This window comes from Triticum aestivum, chromosome 1D (genome assembly GCF_018294505.1).
Source record: "Triticum aestivum cultivar Chinese Spring chromosome 1D, IWGSC CS RefSeq v2.1, whole genome shotgun sequence".
NCBI classification, from domain to species: Eukaryota; Viridiplantae; Streptophyta; class Magnoliopsida; order Poales; family Poaceae; genus Triticum; species Triticum aestivum.
In genome coordinates this window covers 112,570,933-112,589,714 of record NC_057796.1, presented here as the reverse complement: position 1 = coordinate 112,589,714, position 18,782 = coordinate 112,570,933, and the positions used below count along the sequence as shown (strand labels likewise).

At 44.0% G+C, this 18,782-nt stretch overlaps 2 protein-coding genes across 6 annotated transcripts; one reads left to right on the top strand and one right to left on the bottom strand.

Moving 5' to 3' along the window:
• Window positions 1–1,348: 1,348 nt before the first annotated feature.
• LOC123180633 (LOB domain-containing protein 15) lies at window positions 1,349–3,202 on the top strand. The gene is made up of 3 exons (XM_044592717.1): window positions 1,349–1,447; window positions 1,671–1,962; window positions 2,662–3,202. Exons 1-3 carry the CDS (start codon window positions 1,434–1,436, stop codon window positions 3,061–3,063), a joined length of 708 nt encoding a protein of 235 aa, XP_044448652.1. The 5' UTR covers window positions 1,349–1,433; the 3' UTR covers window positions 3,064–3,202.
• Window positions 3,203–3,918: 716 nt separating this feature from the next.
• On the bottom strand, window positions 3,919–8,020 carry LOC123180634 (uncharacterized). Of its 5 annotated transcripts, none has more exons than XR_006491165.1 (7): window positions 7,725–8,020; window positions 7,116–7,296; window positions 6,662–6,746; window positions 6,433–6,487; window positions 5,524–5,578; window positions 4,530–4,668; window positions 3,919–4,451 (listed from the first exon to the last, which is right to left on the bottom strand). XR_006491165.1 is itself a non-coding variant. In XM_044592720.1 (6 exons), the coding sequence occupies exons 2-6, from the start codon at window positions 7,290–7,292 to the stop codon at window positions 4,332–4,334; spliced, it is 576 nt and encodes a 191-aa protein (XP_044448655.1). In that variant the 5' UTR covers window positions 7,293–7,299; window positions 7,725–8,020; the 3' UTR covers window positions 3,919–4,331. The 5 variants fall into 5 exon arrangements, 3 of the variants coding, with proteins under 3 accessions (XP_044448655.1, XP_044448653.1, XP_044448654.1); XR_006491164.1 differs by lacking the exon at window positions 5,524–5,578 and having other exon boundaries at window positions 3,919–4,089; window positions 4,254–4,451; XM_044592720.1 differs by lacking the exon at window positions 5,524–5,578 and having other exon boundaries at window positions 7,116–7,299.
• Window positions 8,021–18,782: the final 10,762 nt, after the last annotated feature.

The window sequence follows — 18,782 nt, the reverse complement described above, 5'->3', positions numbered from 1 at the left end:
CTACTAGTCATGATCCATAAACTTTTTTTAAGTATGTTCATAAACATTTTTTTTCAGGTGGCAGATTTAGTACTAGTTCTGAGACAGTTTTATTTTTGTTCTAGAAAAACTAATCAACTTATTGCTGAAGGGTGACACATTATGACCCCTTGTAAACAATGTGATTCTGATACCCCTTTGTTTATTTTAGTGAACAACATTTTTTTTGCAGGTTTTTTAGTGAACAACATTGGAAATAATAATGTCAAGTTAGTACCAATGTTTATAGACAAGTACATACTGATATGCTATATTGTTTTATCTAAAATCAACTCTGATGGGGAGATGTAAAGTATTTTTCTTCTAGATGGGATCTTAGATGTCCAGAAGCATGCCAATATGCCTTCTACAGCTAATGCCAAGTGGGCAAAGAAAAAAACATGTAGATTTAGAGTTAAAAACAGTGAGAATCAACAAGGTGTCGCTTCGACCCTACAAATGTGCCTAATGTTGGGGAGAGTATTTAGGGCCTTGTTCCTTGGAACATTAACAGCTTCTACATTATAAAATGTTGTATCTAGCTACCAGCATTTTTAACTATATATGTACCTAACCGACCAAGCAGCAAATAGCTCTTGGGCATTTTTCAAACCAATAGCTCCATATAGATACTCCAAAAACGGGTAGATATGAACAAACATATACTCGTCCCTCCCATAACATAAGATGTTATTACAACCGATATGCACATATCGGCTCTAATGACATCTTATATTATGGGACGGAGGGAGTAGTTTGTAGCCAAGCATATGGATGATATTCCAACAAAGTCCATACTATTACATTACCACAAATAACTAATGGATTACTCAAAGAGAATTTGTGATGCATAATTAAGTTAGTGGATGCTAATTAACTATGCAATATTCACAAAAATAGCTATGTAATGCAAGTTTGTTAGTACCAAATTCACTTAATATGCGCCCATTGTGTCCAATATAAAATCCATTTTTCAAAACTCATACCCAGTTCCCAAACCACTTCCAAGACCTACTGCCTTTTGGCAATTGCCAAATCTAATCTGAATGTGGGGGGGGGGGGGGGGGGGGAGTAATACACAGTTATTTTACACTAAGAAGATTCCGTCATTCCGTATGCACACACCTCTTATTAATTAGCCGCCATATTAACTATTGCAACAAGTCAACATACACCAGGATACCTTCCAAATGGTGCAATACCTACATACATCTAGCAGTACAATCTCTATGACAGCAGCAAACTTATTTTTGTATAAAAAAACAAACGTTTTTTTCCCAACATCTCTCTCTCTCTCTCTCTTCTCTCTTCTCTCTCTCTCATAAGCTAAACGGCAGACACACACAACCTAGAAGACACTTTTTCCAAAGCACCTCACTTCCATCCCTTGTCCCCCTGCTCTCTCCCTTGCCTTCATGTCCACTGCAAGGTATGCTCAAAGCTCAAAACTACTTTCCGAAATACCAAGGTAGATCATAAAAAAATCATTTAGGAATAGCTAAATTCATGCACCGTCTCTAGTTAGAATCCTCTGCTCAAGCTTTGTTGTGTCCATGGTGCATGGCGGTGTGTGTGGCAATGGAATTAGTTGGAACCCTAGCTATAGCCATGGTGAATTGGTGATCTCATGCTATATACATCTTCTTCTTCAGTGAATGGCAGCAAGACCATGAGGTAGGGAAGAAGATCAAGAGTGAGTCCGCGGCGGAGGCGGACCGGATGATGGCGGCAGCACGGAGGAGTAGCAGCCTGCCTGCAGCAGGCGTCGGACCAGGATCAACACCGTCGTTCAACACGATGACCCCATGTGCCGCGTGTAAGCTGCTCCGGCGGCGGTGCGCGCAGGAGTGCCCCTTCTCACCTTTTTTCTCGCCGCTAGAGCCGCACAAGTTCGCCTCCGTTCACAAGGTCTTCGGCGCCAGCAACGTCTCCAAGATGCTTCTGGTAATCTAATTTAATCTTATTTCCCTCCATTTTGCTTGCCCTTTGACTTTCAGCATAGCTTACTTCTATCCCTTCTGAGCTCGTGAAATGAACTGGTTTTGTGCCGATGTTTATGAGATATAGCATAATTATTGTGAATACCTCACATCTCGCAGCATTTCATTAGTTGACATGGTATTTCTAGAAAACTTTATTAACAAGAGAATTTCTTTTGTGGTACTGTCACAACTCACAAGCCAAGGCAGCAGTGACTGTTCTTGCAGATCCAAAACCCTAAATTCCCTTGGATCTCCTCTCCTTTTCCATTATGTTTGGGGCATAATCACTAATCACTAGAGATTTGTGTATAATTTCGAGTCTCGCCTGTGCATCTTTCGTTTCATAAAAATGCTAAAAGTTATCTCTAAACAACAGTGTATAAATAGTGTACGGTGTTTGCCTCCCAAAATCCAAAATCCAAATCGAAGTCTCCCCAAATCAAGTTAGCTCAAATGGTGTACAATGTTTGTGCATCTTTTGTTTCATTTCTGTTTTACTTCTATTTAAAGAGAGATGCGTGACTTCATCAGTTAGCTCAAATCCTTCCAAATCAAGTTGAGTTGAACTATCCGTATGAAAATGAAATCCACACAAGTTGAACCGATTGAAGTGCTCCAGGGATATACTCCTTAACGCGTAGCTTGGTGCGCGTGCATGCAGGAGGTACACGAGAGCCAGCGCGGCGACGCGGCCAACAGCCTGGTGTACGAGGCGAACCTGCGGCTCCGCGACCCCGTCTACGGCTGCATGGGCGCCATCCTCACCCTGCAGCAGCAGGTGCACGCCCTCGAGGCCGAGCTCGCCGCCGTCCGCGCCGAGATCCTCAAGCACAGGTACCGCCCTGCCGCCGCGGCGTCCGCGGTGCCCAACGTGCCCCCGTCCTCGCACGCCTCCCAGCTCCTCGCCGCCGGAGGCCACCGGCCGGCTGGGTCGCTGGGGCTGGCCGCGCCGGGGGCGGGGCCTGTGCCTTCCGCGTCGTCGTCAACCACGGTGTATGCCACGGCGTCGAGCTCCACGGACTACAGCTCCATCACGCACGAGAATGTTCCATATTTTGGTTGAGGCCGTTGTACTAGTCTAGCGTTAACGACTGAGAGCTTCTTTGGATGTAACTTAATTTTGTTTGCCTCTTTTCTACACGTAGTAGACCTTGCGAAAGTACTGGAATAACAGGCTTTTTCTGGAAATTATTTTGCTTTAATTTGTGTCCAGGGGTGTTCATGCAAGCAAAATTTTATAGTATCCAAATTCATGCGAGCAAAATTATACTCCAGAAAGACGAACAATATATCCTACCTAATTACTCCTTCCGTTCGAATTATAAGATGTTCTATTTTTTTCTTCTAAATTAGATGTATAGACATGCGTTATAGTGTGTTTGTCCACTCATTTCAGTCTGTATATAGTTCATACTGAAATATTCAAAACATCTTATAATTCGGAACGGAGGGAGTAGTAATTTCTAAATTGCTCTGATTTCCAAAGGTGTACAAGTCTTCGAAACACAAGCCCTGGCTGAGTCCAACAAGCATAGGAATAGGGGTGTCACCGCACATGATACTCCCTACTCCATATGAGGTGTGTTTGTTTGACTGCATTGGGATCTTTGCATATGCGATGCATGGGGCTCTCTTCTCCTCACATGCTTGTCTGTGCACATTTCATTTCGTTTCCATGCTACTCTTCTCATTTATGTAGCATACGTAGGAGACAAAGATGATTCTTTAACAAACCTTTCCATCTCCCCATACATCGATTGATTTGATAGTAGTGATAGATCCATACTAGCGATATATAAGAACAGCAGCGTCCACATTGAAATGGCAAGGTAGTACTACTGCACTCCCCTGTCCACAACTGTAGATTTGACTTCTAGCTGTCCTCAGTGCAAGATTTTGACTAGTAATGCCATAAAACTAATCAGAAAAAGAAACATATTATTACGAAAAAGTCTCAGGAAACAAAACCATGGCTTATAATAAGAAACAATCCGGCAATCATTTTCATATAGACAACCAAATACTTTTAACTATACCACTGGTCAAGATTTCAAAATCAAAAGGTTGATGGCGTAGATCCCATGGTGGCCTGCATTGTCGCCAAAGGAACAATTCAGAACATGGACGATATTTTGTACTATTTGAGAACTATCGGCCGTATAGCTGTTAAGTGCAGTACACTGTACACCCACGTCTGAAAATCTGCAGGCGTTCATCCTAACAATTAGTGCCCCTCACACTAGTGAGACCTACCTCTAGCTCAGTTTGGCATCTAAGCTCAGCTGCATCCGCTTTGCCGAACGTCGCAATCACAACAGATCGCCAGCACAGTCACGCTTCTGAACGATTCGGTTTAGAAACTGCAGAATGCCGGCTTGTGCATTCAGAGTCTGTGAATGCACAGAGAGCTCTCCAGATAGGGACCAACATTTTGACAGGTGGGCGAAATTTCTGCGAGTAAATTTCTATTGGATTGCTGAAATTTTGTTGGACCAATTAAGTGATAGATGCATAACACATAACTTTTACCTGGAAAACTAGCTTGAGCTCCTCCTCATCACGCAGAAGCAACGCCAAGCTCCAGTAACAGGTCACGGGTGTCACACACTCGTTCAGCAGTGGCTTTAGAATCTTGCCAATTGGCACAAAATGACGATCAACTCTTCCGCTAAGAATCATAAAAAAATGTGAGAACAACAGCTGTAACCAAATTTCCAGTAGCCTACTAAGCAAAGAAAAGTTGCAGAAAACATATTCCTCTGAGACAAAACCCTTGAGTGATACTGTTTATGATTTTGCGACACCACAGAAGGAGATTTAATAATGAAAATATTCAGTTCGCTTGAATCTTAAGTCTTTCTGAGTGTTTAAGATACGAAGTGCTTCATGCCAAGCAAGGAGTTCATAACGCAAACAAAAGCATAGACATCATTGCTCAGCGACTTGATCTGAAACCAGCATCAACAGTCTTACCCAGTACCCACCAGGAACAAAGTCTTACTGTCTTACACCATATTGCTAGAACAATCTCCTTCAGAAAACCATTGAGCCTACAGCATACTCTACCCTCATATGATTTATCAACGTGATCCAGAGCAACCAGCAGTTAATAAACAAATCATGGGATGTTGCCATTTCTCTTGTTTGCACCAAAAGAAAACGGATTACCTCCTACAACATGAGGATTGTTTGTTCGGAAAGGCATTGCTAGCTAACAACAGCAGTCTACTTATACCCACTCAGATAAGCACGCAGGTACAAGTCCCCAATTCATCTGGGTTGGTTGACACTTGAATAATTGGTGGCGAATGCATCCAACAGCTAAAGGCTAAAGCAGTCATCCATTTTGGCCATCTAAACTGTTCATCCTACACCCACCTGTAAGATAACCTAATAGTTCCCACCAACGATCCAGTTGTCACTTCACAGTGGAAATATACAGTAAGATGGTGACAAGAATGGGCAATAGTAAGAACATAATTTGAAGATGATTGGTGATTTCTCATAAGGAGGCTGGTAATACCTCCAGAAATGTATTTCTAGCTGAACCCCGAAAGATGGCATTATCACTACCGACTCTGCACACAATGAAACAGGGAAACCCAATAAGAAACACACTGTTGATACCTTTTTCAGCATCGTCTATTACAGTAGCCTGGATACTATTTCCCAAGCAAAGAAAAGTTGCAGGAAACATATCTCTCTGAGACAAAATCCTTGAGTGATGCTGTCTATGATTTTGCGACACCACCGAAGCAGATTTAATAGTGAAATGATTTAGTTCACTTCAATCTTTGAACCTTTCTGAGGGTAAAGATATGATGTACTTCAAGCCAAGCAAGGAGTTCATAACGCACAAACAAAAACATAGACATCACTGCTCAGCGAATTGATCTGACATCTAAAAAACTCTTACCCACCAGGAACAGAGTTTTGCTCTACACCAAATTGCTAGAGCAGTCACCAAATTGTTAGTCCTATATGATTTATCAATGTGATCCGGACCAACCAACAGTTAATATACAAATCATCGACTTGTTGCCATTTATCTTGTTCGCACCAAACAAAAACAAATCACCCCTACAACATGAGGATTGTTTGTTCAGGGAGGAATTGCTATCTAACAGAAGCAGTCTACCTATATCCACTCAGCCAAGTAAGAAGGTATATTTCCCCAATTCATTTGGGTCAGTTGACACTGAAATAATTGGTGGCGAATGCATCCAACAGAAAGGCTAAAACAGTCATCCATTTTGACTATCTAAACTGTTCGTCCTACACCCACATGTAAGATAACCTAATAGTTCCCACCAATGATCCAGTTGTCACTTCACAGCGGAAATGTACAGTACGATTGTGACAAGAATGGGCAATAGTAAAGAGCGTAATTTGAAGATTGATTGGTGATTTCGCATAGGGAGGCTGATAATACCTCCAAAAATGTATTTCTAGCTGAACCCCAAAAGATGGCATTATCACTACTGACTCTGCACACAATGAAACAGGGAAACCCGATAAGAAACATACTGTTGATACTTTTTTCAGTATGGACTGTGAATGGTTATCATATGCTGGTGCGATCTAAATGTGCAAATCAACAACAGACCATGTCTACAATATGCAGAAAGACCCTACAAATTTATCTTTGAGGAAGGATTCACCTTTCTTCACTGGTTTGTATTGCAAACATTTGGCAACCAGAATTCCAAAGGTAACACTCCACACTGACTCAAGACACAACTTTTCCTGCAATATTTAACCAGGTCAATACCAATATACAGTATGTACCAGTTATGTCAAACTATATGAATCTAGGGTGGTCAACTAAGCAATGATATTCTTTGATTATTACAGAAGAATCTAATGATTTATTTCAAAAAAAATCACATGAATTATACAAACATGAAATGGCACTTGTTCTGAATGAACAAAATATTTGAACGTGTTTTTTTTCCTAGAACAATACACAATTGGACATCTTAAAGCTTTTGCTACAATGTCTGATGAACCTAACTCTTACGAGTATAGGACCAACAACCAGGAAATATCGACTAAACTGCTCTTTCCTCATTAACTTAGCCCTCTTCTGATTTCTGGTAGTGATTTACAAATTACCTTTCCCAGCAATGATCGGCAGACAATTGCTAGAAGTAAAATGAGGCCACAGTATGACAGCAGAACACGGGTTCTGCTCTTCTTAACGAAAATCTCATGGATATCAACTCCCTTGTCACCATGATGCTTGTAAGTATACATGCCACTGGATGTTTCTCCTTTCTGTTCTTGTACCATGGTCCTACTCGATTAAACAAACAACTGCAGCATTAGGCACCAAGGTACTAACTAAGACTGAAACTAGACATTATACATGACAAAGTGCTGAATTACAAACTTGGAAAAATCGTCTGCGACAGGAATATGAAGATGATTAAGAAATATTTGGTCCATCATAAAAAAACACAAACGACAACTGCATGGTGTAAACTGGTATAAAATGTTTATTATTGCCAAACCCGGTATAAGCTGCAACTAGTGCCTAATTAATTTGTTGTTGTGTGCAATTTGCTCTATCTATGGGCAGCATTAGACGCTCATCAACTTTAAGGAAACCATCAAATCTACCCCTCATTCGAGAACGCAACAATTCCTAGATCAAAAAGCAATTCGGCATGTGTGCTTCACTTAACCCCCATTTACGCAAGCACAGTCACTCAAAACCAATACCTGCGGGCTGTGGCCGAGCCGGGACACCGGCAGCCGGCGAATTCGGAGGAGCACGACTGCACGAGCAATAGGGATGCGGGGGCGGCTACGAGGACAACCAAGATCCAAACTCCCGAGAACGCGGTGGCACGGCCAAGCCGCACGTCTTCAGCGCGGAGGGAAAGGTCAGGGCCTCGCGCCCCGCCGGCGAAGGGATACGGTCGCGGCGGCGACGCTGCCGCCGGCAACGGGGACGAGCAAGGTGAGTTGCAGTTGCAGAGTTAGGATTTGGTTGGGTTTTTTTTTTTTGAGTGGTTGGTGGGTTGGGCTTCTCCACGTGAAAAACAAGTTGCACTAGTTGTTATCAGGCCCTGGTTTGGGCTAAACCAGCTACCTGATAAGTCATTTATGGGCTTCTTTTGTTTAGTACGCCGGACCACCATTTCCCACGAAAAAAAAAGCATTTCCCCTCTCTACGAAGTACTCTAACTAGCAAAAGTAAAACAATAGGATGACCTAAATAGGCTGTAAAGACTTAAATATTACTATCTCTGTACCAAAATATAAGACATGTTTTTAGGCTAAACTAGCTTACAGAAACGTCTTGTCTTTTGATATGGAGTCTTTGCTAGTTGGAGGAGAGAGAAGATAAGCGGGCTGTAAATTAGTAGCCAGCTGCAACATAAGCCCCAAGTCACTTTGCGAGATTGTAAGGTGGGCCAACTATTAATAAAGTAATACACACTTAAAACTTATTACTGTATATGTTGGCTATTAGCGGTGGCGAATCTAGCATGAAAATGAAGGGTAGGCTCAAACATCAAGTTCTAAGCCTAATTAGCAATTGCATTGTGATTCTTGCATGTAAAGCACATAAATATAATTGTTAAATGGTATGGTTAGCTGAAATATATTTGTGGAGGGTAGGCTTAAGCCTGATGAAGCCCACCTAGTAGACTCGCCACTGGCTATTAGGTTGGCTCTAATTACATGGCAACTCCTTATAAATGATTGTTGGCTCTATTATTAACCATGCTCTAAGTCAGCACTTCATGTGGATTTTTTTGAATCAAAGAGGTTCCCCGCCCCCACGTTATTAAGAGCATGGTTAATACTATAGCCAAGAGTCTGCTATATGAAGTTGTCACGTCACATATAGCAAACCTAGTAGCCCATACAAAGAATAGTTAGCAAAAGACATTTACGACTTTATCAGAACTTGGTTTATCTTCTTCTCTCACAAAGTTTCTTGAAATCCATATTGCAACTGCCTATTAATTTACAACCCATTTTTCTTCTCTCACCTCTTCTTTCTACTCCAACTCAGCAAACAAATTATTTTACTATTTCTATAAAAGACTCAGTTGGTGATGATGATGTGTCTGCCATCCATCATTTCTGACCATTAGATCTGCATATAACGGTCGTGATGTAAGTAATGACATTTTTACAACAATATCCCACTTCTCTGTTCCAATTTACCGAAAACCCCTTAGTATCTTGAAACCAACCACATTCATCCCTTACCTCATCAAAACAACCCAATAAATATATTTTGAGTGAAACATAATATATTTTTAGTAATGTATTGATATCAAAACTAGACTGTTTTCTTTCAAATTGTGAATATGTATTATTCTACTTTGAATCCGTTGCAACGCACGGGCACATTGCTAGTTATTTTAAATTTCTACCGTCTCATCACATCACTTTATTGTACTTGCTCTAAAGCAGAGGCAACAACCACCACGCTCAACGCTCAACAGCTCTCGGCCGCAACCAAAATTGCGATGGAACTATTAAAATCTTTGGAATCCCCCGCAGGGTTCAAAAGGCATCTAATAGGTTACAAATGAATAGTAGCCTACACAGATAGTAGCAGCATCAAAATCTACTACCAAAGTAACCTATCAAATACTAGGAAGATCAGCTCCATGTGATCCTAAGGAGCTCCCCATGATGAAGATCGAGCAACCGCGGACATTTGAGGAGTAGAGTAGCCTAGGCATTTGTACACAACATTTTTCATTGACGAACAAAAGCCTCTACCAAATTCTAGATGCATTTCAAGTTTCGTCATTTTCGTGCCTGAAAGACGAAATCATTACGTAGCGGCCATAAAGTCCACAAGTTAGTAAAAGTAACTAAATTAATAATAACATCACCCTGCTTCTTCTACAACCAGAAGACAATTAGGGATTTGAAAGAGCACGGTATAACAATCTACCAGAGATCCAAAGCTGATTTCATTTTAATGGGTGATAGTAATACAAGATACTTCCAATTGATCGCCAATGGGCGGCATAGGAAGAAATGTATTTACAGTCTCCAACAAGATGAGGGGAGGATCGAAGGTCAGGAGGATCTCAAAAAGTATATCACCAAATACTACAAATCTCTTTTCGGAGCGTCTACTGAAGGGAATTTCACCCTTGATGAGACCCGAACAGATGATATTCCACATGTCACGGTAGAAGAAAACGATATCCTAACGGCACCATTCTCAGAAGAGGAGGTGCGAGCTGCGGTGTTCCAAATGGAACATAACAAAGCTCCAGGCCCTGATGGTTTCCCCGCAGAATTCTATCAGAATTTCTGGGATATCATCAAGTCTGACCTTTTGGAGTTGTTCAATTGTTTTCATGCCGACTGACTTGACCTATTCAGACTTAATTTTGGCGAGATTGTCTTGTTGCCGAAGATTAAGGAGGCCGAACGGATTCAACAGTTCAGACCCATATGCCTCCTTAATGTCATCTTCAAGATTTTCACCAAAGTGGCGACGAATACATTAAACTCGGTAGCTGACCATGTTGTCCGGCCATCTCAAACAGCTTTCATGCAAGGAAGGAACATACTCGATGGCGTAGTAATCCTGCATGAGACCGTCCATGAGATGCACCGAAAAAACATGAATGGAGTAGTATTCAAAATAGACTTTGAAAAAGCCTATGACAAGGTCGAATGGTCTTTCCTCCAACAGGCCCTAAGGATGAAAGGCTTCTCCGATAAATGGTGTAAGTGGATCCAAAATTTTGTAACTGGAGGTAGTGTGGCCATCAAAGTCAATGATGCTGTCGGCCATTACTTTCAGACAAAAAAAGGACTACGACAGGGTGATGCCATATCCCTAATGTTATTTAACATTGTGGTTGACATGTTGGCTATTCTGATTGAGCGCGCCAAGCAGGACGGATAGATTACAAAAGTAGTGCCACATCTAGTGGATGGTGGTCTCACTATTCTGCAATATGCCGATGACACAATTCTCTTTATGGAACACTAACCTAGACAAGGCTAGAAACCTGAAACTTCTGCTGTCAGCGTTTGAGCAAATGTCGGGTCTTAAGATTAACTTCCATAAAAGTGAATTGTTCTGCTTTGGAGAAGCCGTTGAGGCAGCGGCCGATTATACTGACCTTTTTGGTTGTGCACATGGACAATTCCCAATTAAATATTTGAGAATACCAATTCATTATCGGCGTCTCACCATTACGGAGTGGAAGCATGTAGAGGAGCGGCTAGAGAAACGCTTGAGCAGCTGGAAAGGCAAGTGAAAGATCGTGGATGTCGCCTAGAGGGGGGGGGTGAATAGGCGCTTTAAAATAATTACGGTTTAGGCTTGAACAAATGCGGAATAAACCTAGCGGTTAATTTGTCAAGCACAAAACCTACAACAACTAGGCTCACCTATGTGCACCAACAACTTATGCTAAGCAAGAAAACCTACTTAGGTGATAGCAAGATATATGACAAGAAACAATATGGCTATTACAAAGTAAAGTGCATAAGTAAAGGGCTCAGGTAAGAGATAACCGAGGCACGCGGAGACGACGATGTATCCCGAAGTTCACACCCTTGCGGATGCTAATCTCCGTTTGGAGCGGTGTGGAGGCACAATGCTCCCCAAGAAGCCACTAGGGCCACCGTAATCTCCTCACGCCCTCGCACAATGCAAGATGCCGTGATTCCACTAAGGGACCCTTGAGGGCGGTCACTGAACCCGTACAAATGGCAACCCTTGGGGCGGTCACCGAACCCGTACACTTTGGCAACCCTTGGGGGCGGTCACCGGTACCCGTCAAATTGCTCGGGGCGATCTCCACAACCTAATTGGAGACCCCGACGCTTGCCCGGAGCTTTACACCACAATGATTGAGCTCCGAACACCACCAACCGTCTAGGGCGCCCAAGCACCCAAGAGGAATAAGCTCAAGGGCACCAAGCACCCAAGAGTAATAAGCTTCTCAACTTGTAACTTCCACGTATCACCGTGGAGAACTCAAACCGATGCACCAAATGCAATGGCAAGGGCACACGGAGTGCCCAAGTCCTTCTCTCTCAAATCCCACCGAAGCAACTAATGCTAGGGAGGAAAAAGAGAGGAAGAACAAGAAGGAGAACACCAAGAACTCCAAGATCTAGATCCAAGGGGTTCCCCTCACAAAGAGGAGAAAGTGATTGGTGGAAATGTGGATCTAGATCTCCTCTCTCTTTTCCCTCAAAAACTAGCAAGAATCCATGGAGGGATTGAGAGTTAGCAAGCTCGAAGAAGGTCAACAATGGGGGAAGAACACGAGCTCAACGGATAAGGTAGAATGGGGAAGAAGACCCCCTTATATAGTGGGGGAAAAAAATCCAACCGTTACCCCCAAAACAGCCCCGCAGAGGGCGGTACTACCGCAGGAGGCAGCGGTACTACCGCTGATCATAGCGGTACTACCGCTCCCCCGGGCGGTACTACCGCTCCCCCGGGCGGTACTACCATGGAGTCTGGAGGGCAGGAGAGTGACAGCCCGAGCGGTACTGCCGCGGTGGTTGGGCGGTACTACCGCTCGTGAGCGGTACTGCCGCTGCGAAGTACCGCACTATCCGACACAAAAAATGACCCCTCGAGTCGACGCGGTAGGGGCCTGGTACCGTAGCGATACTACTGCTGAGGACCCACCAGCGGTACTACCGCTGCGGAGCAGTACTGCCACTTGTGAACCCTAAGCGGTACTACCGCTGGGTACCGCGGTACTACCGCTGGGACCATCCTAAAGCCACTTCCACGAAAACAAGTATACTCCACGGGAAACCAAAACTGCCATAACTTCTGCATATGAGCTCCAAATTGAGCATTCAAGCTTGTTGGATACAAGACGACGAGTAGCATCAAAACAGCGAAAGGTATGCCAACAAAATAGAGGAGTGAAACCTCCAACCGAGAAGAACCGGCATAACCTTCCAACATCGAAAAGATCATAGAAGATGCGAGTGAACTCTGCTTTCGATGAACTCGAGCTTGTCATCAAGATGACCATAAGCTCCAAAACTCACAAAGAGAAAAAACCAAACAAGAACCAAGAAAGATGATGCAAGGATGCAATGGTTTGAGCTCTCTACGAATGATACGATCAAGCTACTCATCGAGAGCCCCCCTTGATAGTACGGCAATCGATCCTATAACCCGGTCTCCCAACTACCATCATGAGACCGGTAAAATAGAAAACCTATCAAGGGCAAACCTTTGCCTTGCACATGGTCCACTTGAGCTAGATGATGACGATCTTGACTCCCTCAAGTTGGACCACCTTTCTTGGTTGCGTTGGCTCGATGAAGACTAGTTGATTGCTCCCCCATACTCCACTATGGGTGAGCCACTCTTCCGCACATCTTCACAAGTCCATTGTCACCACAATGGACGGCAAGCTTCAAGCATTTGATCTCTTCATGATGCTTCACTTGAACTTGCACACCGCAACATCTTCACAAGTCCATTGTCACCACAATGGACGGCAAGCTTCAAGCATTTGATCTCTTCATGATGCTTCACTTGAACTTGCACACCGCAACCTAACCCCACAAAGAACTCTCACGAAGATCATGGGTTAGTACCCAAAGCGTAATTGACAATGCTTACCACACCACGGGATCGCTTGATCCCTCTCGGTACATCTTCTACGCTTTGTGAGTTGATCAAGTTGATTCACTCTTGACTTAGTCTTGATCAACCTTGAATCTTTTCAACCCTCTTCATTTGGATGATGTCTTGAAGATATACATGAATGATCACACAATCTTCTTCTCCAAGACATGCTTGCAATAAGCTCAACTCTCACATGACCAATCTTTGGATAATTCCTTAATAACACCTTGGTCACCACATAAACTCCTTGAAACCAACACATGAACTTCAAGGAATGCCTATGGACAAATCCTTCAAATATAACTCAAGGCAACCATTAGTCCATAGAGATTGTCATCAATTACCAAAACCAAACATGGGGGCACCTCATGTTCTTTCAGCAAGTTGCTCTCGGTTGGAGGATGTTTGGTTTTAATAAACTCTATCCTCACAAATATGGTTCTCTATATTCTTTCGTTCTTCCAGCTCCCAAAAGGGGTCTTGCAAAGACTGGACTATTTTAGGTCCAGGTTCTTTTGGCAAGGAGATGGTGAAAAGAAAAAATATAGGCTGGCCAAATGAAGTGTGGTTTGTAGGCCGAAAGACCAGGGTGGCCTCGGTATTCATGACCTGCAGGTCAAGAATGAGGCCCTACTTAGTAAATGGTTGTTCAAACTTCTTACTGAGGATGGTGTTTGGCAAACCATGCTGCGCAATAAGTATATAGGCCAAAAGGCAGTGTATCAGGTATACTGGAAACCTGGAGACTCACACTTTTGGGCTGGCCTAATGTTGGCAAAGAAACATCTCTTTCGCTTTGGGTCTTTCGCGATAAAGGACGGGTCGGAGATTCTTTTTGGGAAGACATCTGGCTAGGCAATGCTAGCCTCCAAGAACAATACCCAGCCTTATACAACATTGCACGCGATAAGAATAATACTATTGCGCAAGTGCTCAGCTCATTCCCGCCAAATATTTCATTCAGACAGGATTTGATTGGCACCCGACTTATGTCATGGAATAATCTATTGTCCCATCTGGATTCGATTATCCTGACACAAGGTCGTGATGTGTTTCGCTGAAACCTTACTACATCGGGGTCTTTCATAGTAGACTCTATGTATCATGCACTCACGCATTCTGAGGTACCGATGAGTAATAACAAAAAAATTGGAAAGCGAAGGTACCGCTTAAAGTCAAAATATTCGTGTGGTATCTCCGTAGGGGAGTTGTGCTAACAAAAGACAACCTCGCACGACGCAACTGGTCGGGAAGTAAGAAGTGTTATTTTTGTACTCATGACGAGACAATTAAACACCTATTTTTTCACTGTAAGTTTGCGCGTTCTATGTGGTCAGTCATCCAAATAGCGGCAAATTTGTATCCGCCCACAAGTGTTGCTAATATTTTTGATCATTGGCTGGACGATATTTCAAATAGGTACAAAACGCTAATAAGGGTGGGAGCGTATGTCTTACTATGGTCACTTTGGCTATGTAGAAATGATGTTGTTTTTAATGACAAAACTGTTTCTCCTTTGCAGGTTATTTTCCGTTGTACGCACTCGCTTCGTACGTGGTGTACGCTACAACGAGCGGAGTACCAACCGCTGTTCAAGGCGGTGTGTACGCTGTTGGAGCAGGTGGCTACGGAGTTTTTACCCAACGTGGATGGCAGCATAATCTCCGATTCGGTCCACCATCTCTTTCGATATAGGCATAGTGTCGGTCTATGGACTCTACTATTGCCGAATTGTCGGTCTTTTATCTTTTTGTTTATCAGACTACTGGTGTTTAGCTGTGTGCATCCTAGTTATGCAGAGGCTGGGTGATACTCTTAATGCTTTGTATCACTTTGATGCTACATTTTGAGATAATAAAAGCATCCTTTATCGAAAAATCAGCCACAATAAACCAAGTACATTTGCAACAATGCAATCAAAGAATAAGTTTTGTATGGAATCTCCTATTTGCCGCGCACTGTGGCAAAAAGGAGTCGAAACTCCCAAGGGACGATGAAGTGGGCAGGCCCACTTGTCATACGTGCGAGGCCATCCAGTTTTATTTTGTTTCGTTTCTTCTTCTATTTTTCATTTTTTTGTTTCTTTTCCTACACCTTTTTTCTTTTTCTTTTTTCATAAATACAAAATTTTCACAAAATGTTAGATTTTAAAATTTTGTTCAAAAAATAAAAAATTGTCCAGAATATAAAAAAATCAAGTTTTTCAAAAAGTATTAAAATTTTGTTTGGAATTTAAAATATTGTTCACAATTTGCAATACATGTTCGAAAATTCAAAAAATGTTCGCAATTTAAAATTTTGTCGTCTTTACAAATTTGTTCCATTAAAAAAATTCACGTTTTCAAAAGTAGTTCGTATCTTTCAAAAAATGTTCGGAATGTTCAAAAAGTGGTCGCACTTTAAAACTATTCACGCTTTAAAAAAATTGTGTTTTCTAAAAAAGTGTTTGGAAGTCCAAAAATCGTTCACATATTTAAAAAAATGGATTTTTTTTAAAGTTGAATTTTAAAAAAATCAAGAAATATTTTGAATTTTTATTAAAATTGTTTTCAAATCTCGACGCTGCAGTTTGTGCTTAAATATTTTGCGCATCCTATCAATAACCAACAGCCTTCATTTCTAGTGACTAGCAGTGGGAGTTCAAGAGTATGAGGTCACGAGTTAGCTATGTCGAGCGCTAAAAAAACAATTGGCTCATGCCCAAGTTGGGAGAGTGAGCCGGGGTGTACTCTGGTGTGATTTGTAACTCTGGATATGTTCAGTTGTCAGTATAAATCTAGCAATAATAGAGTCAATTCCTGCTAAATTAAAACAGAGTTTGGTCTGGTGTAGTCTGAAACTATGAACATGTTGAGTTCACGGGAAAATTCTAGTAATGTAGGCTTATTTGCTGTTCGGATGAGATTGAAGAAAATTCTGGCAAGGGTGCTCTTTGTCAGGAATCCCCTCTCTTTCTCACGAACTCACTCTGATAGAGACGAACACTGGGTTTTGCGTCGCGTAAGCCTTGCCACCTTTTCTGTGTATTCTCATTCGCTTCTTATTCTGTTACAGAGAAAAAAGGGGGCCGGTAGAGATCCTACCTCGGCGCCACGATCTGGCTCACGCTCGTGCCATCCCACGAGCACCAAGACCGGGTCCTAGCCCTACATGCACGGCACGCACAGGCGCGGCTCATGCCTAACTGAACTTGACTGAAATAAAGGAAACAGGAAAAACAACGCTACAGCTATCAACGACTAGATTAAGTTGCCAACAAATCACCCCCTAATCTCGTCGTGGTGGTTTTATTTCCTAAAGACATCAGTCATGCCGATCCTCCTCCTTAGCTCCTGGAACGCCAAACGCCCAAGTCCCTTGGTCAGAGTATCAGCAAGTTGATCATTGGTTCGAACGTAGTCGATGTCGATCTTTCCTTCCTCCACGCACTCCCGAATGAAGTGGTACCGAATGTCGATGTGCTTGCTCCGCTCATGGAAGACAGGGTTCTTCGACAAAGAGATCGCTGATTTGTTATCAACGAACAGTTTTGGCGGCACAGTCTCCTTGTTCAACATCTCTCCAAGTAGACGTGCCAGCCAAATTCCTTGACAGGCAGCAGTGGTGGCTGCAACATACTCAGCCTCACACGAAGAGAGGGCCACCACTCGTTGCTTCTGCGACTGCCAGCTTACAGGGCTCTCACCGAGGAAGAAGATGGTGCCCGTCGTGCTCTTCCGATCAACTATATCCCCGGCATGATCTGCATCACTGAAACCTATCAGCTTCGGCTCGCCATTCCCGCGCCTGAACTCGCATCCATACTCCAGTGTTCCTGCTATATAGCGCAGCAGGTTCTTCACCGCAGCATAGTGATCTGCAGCAGGGGCCTCCATGAACCTGCTCAGATATCCCACTGCGAAACTTATGTCAGGCCTTGTGTGCGTCAGGTACCGCAAGCCTCCGATGATGCTCCGGTAGTACGTGACGTCCACTGCATCCCCGACGCCATCCTTGCTCAGCTTCAGTCTTGGTTGAATTGGTGTGCTGAGGGAGTTGCAGTCTGCCAGCCCAGCCCGCTCCAACAGTCGCTTGGCATATGCTGTCTGACAGAGTGTGATCTGGTCACGCTCCTGGTGTATCTCAATGCCAAGGTAGAAGCTGAGCTTGCCCAGGTCACTCATGCGGAAGAGCTTGGTCATCTGCTGTTTGAAACTTGTGATCTCATTCATGCTCACGCCTGTGATGATGAGATCATCCACATAAACCCCGACGAGCAGCAGTGAACTTCCTGTGCCCCGCCGGTACACGGCGTGCTCTGACGGACAGCGCTCGAAGCCGAGAGTGATCAGACTGTCATCCAGCTTCGCGTTCCACGCCCTCGGAGCTTGGTGCAGACCGTACAGGGCCTTGCGGAGGCGCAACACCTTGCCTTCTTCTCCGGTCTGCACGTATCCCGGCGGTTGCTGCACATATACCTCCTCGAGCAGGTCGCCGTTCAAGAACGCAGACTTCACGTCCATGTGGTGCACCTGCCAGTCGTGGTGTGCGGCGAGGGCGATCAGCAAGCGCACAGAGTCCATCCGGGCGACCGGCGCGAACACTTCTTCATAGTCGATCCCTTGCCGCTGGACATATCCCTTTGCAACCAACCTCGCCTTGTGCTTGACCACGGCGCCTTGGGCGTCCTTCTTCAGTTTGTACACCCACTTTAGGCCGATGGCGCGGTGCCCAGGCGGGAGCTGGCATAGCTCCCAGGTGCGGTTGTCGACGATGCTCCGCATCTCCTCTTCCATGGCGTCGCACCACCCCTTCACAGATTTGGCCTCGTCGTACGACGCTGGTTCTTCTGCAGCTAGCAGACAGGAGTGCTGCACTTCTTCCTTGGCAAACAGGACGTAGTCAGCCAGCTGCGTGTTCGGCTGCACTATGCCCTCCTTGGCGCGGGTGCGCATAGGATGCACGTTGACCGCTGCAGCCTGTCCAGCGCTCGTCTCCCAGCCCTGCTCAGTGGACTGGGGTGTCGGTGTCGTTTCCATGCTCGAGGGCGTGGGCGTTGCAGCAGCCGTACGGGGTGACGCGGACGGCATCGGCGTCGTGGGCACCGCGTCGAAAGTGTCCGTGGTGACCGCTGGCCAGTACGCCTCCTCGATGACGAACGAGCCCTGAACAGGCGCTGGCTCTTCTGC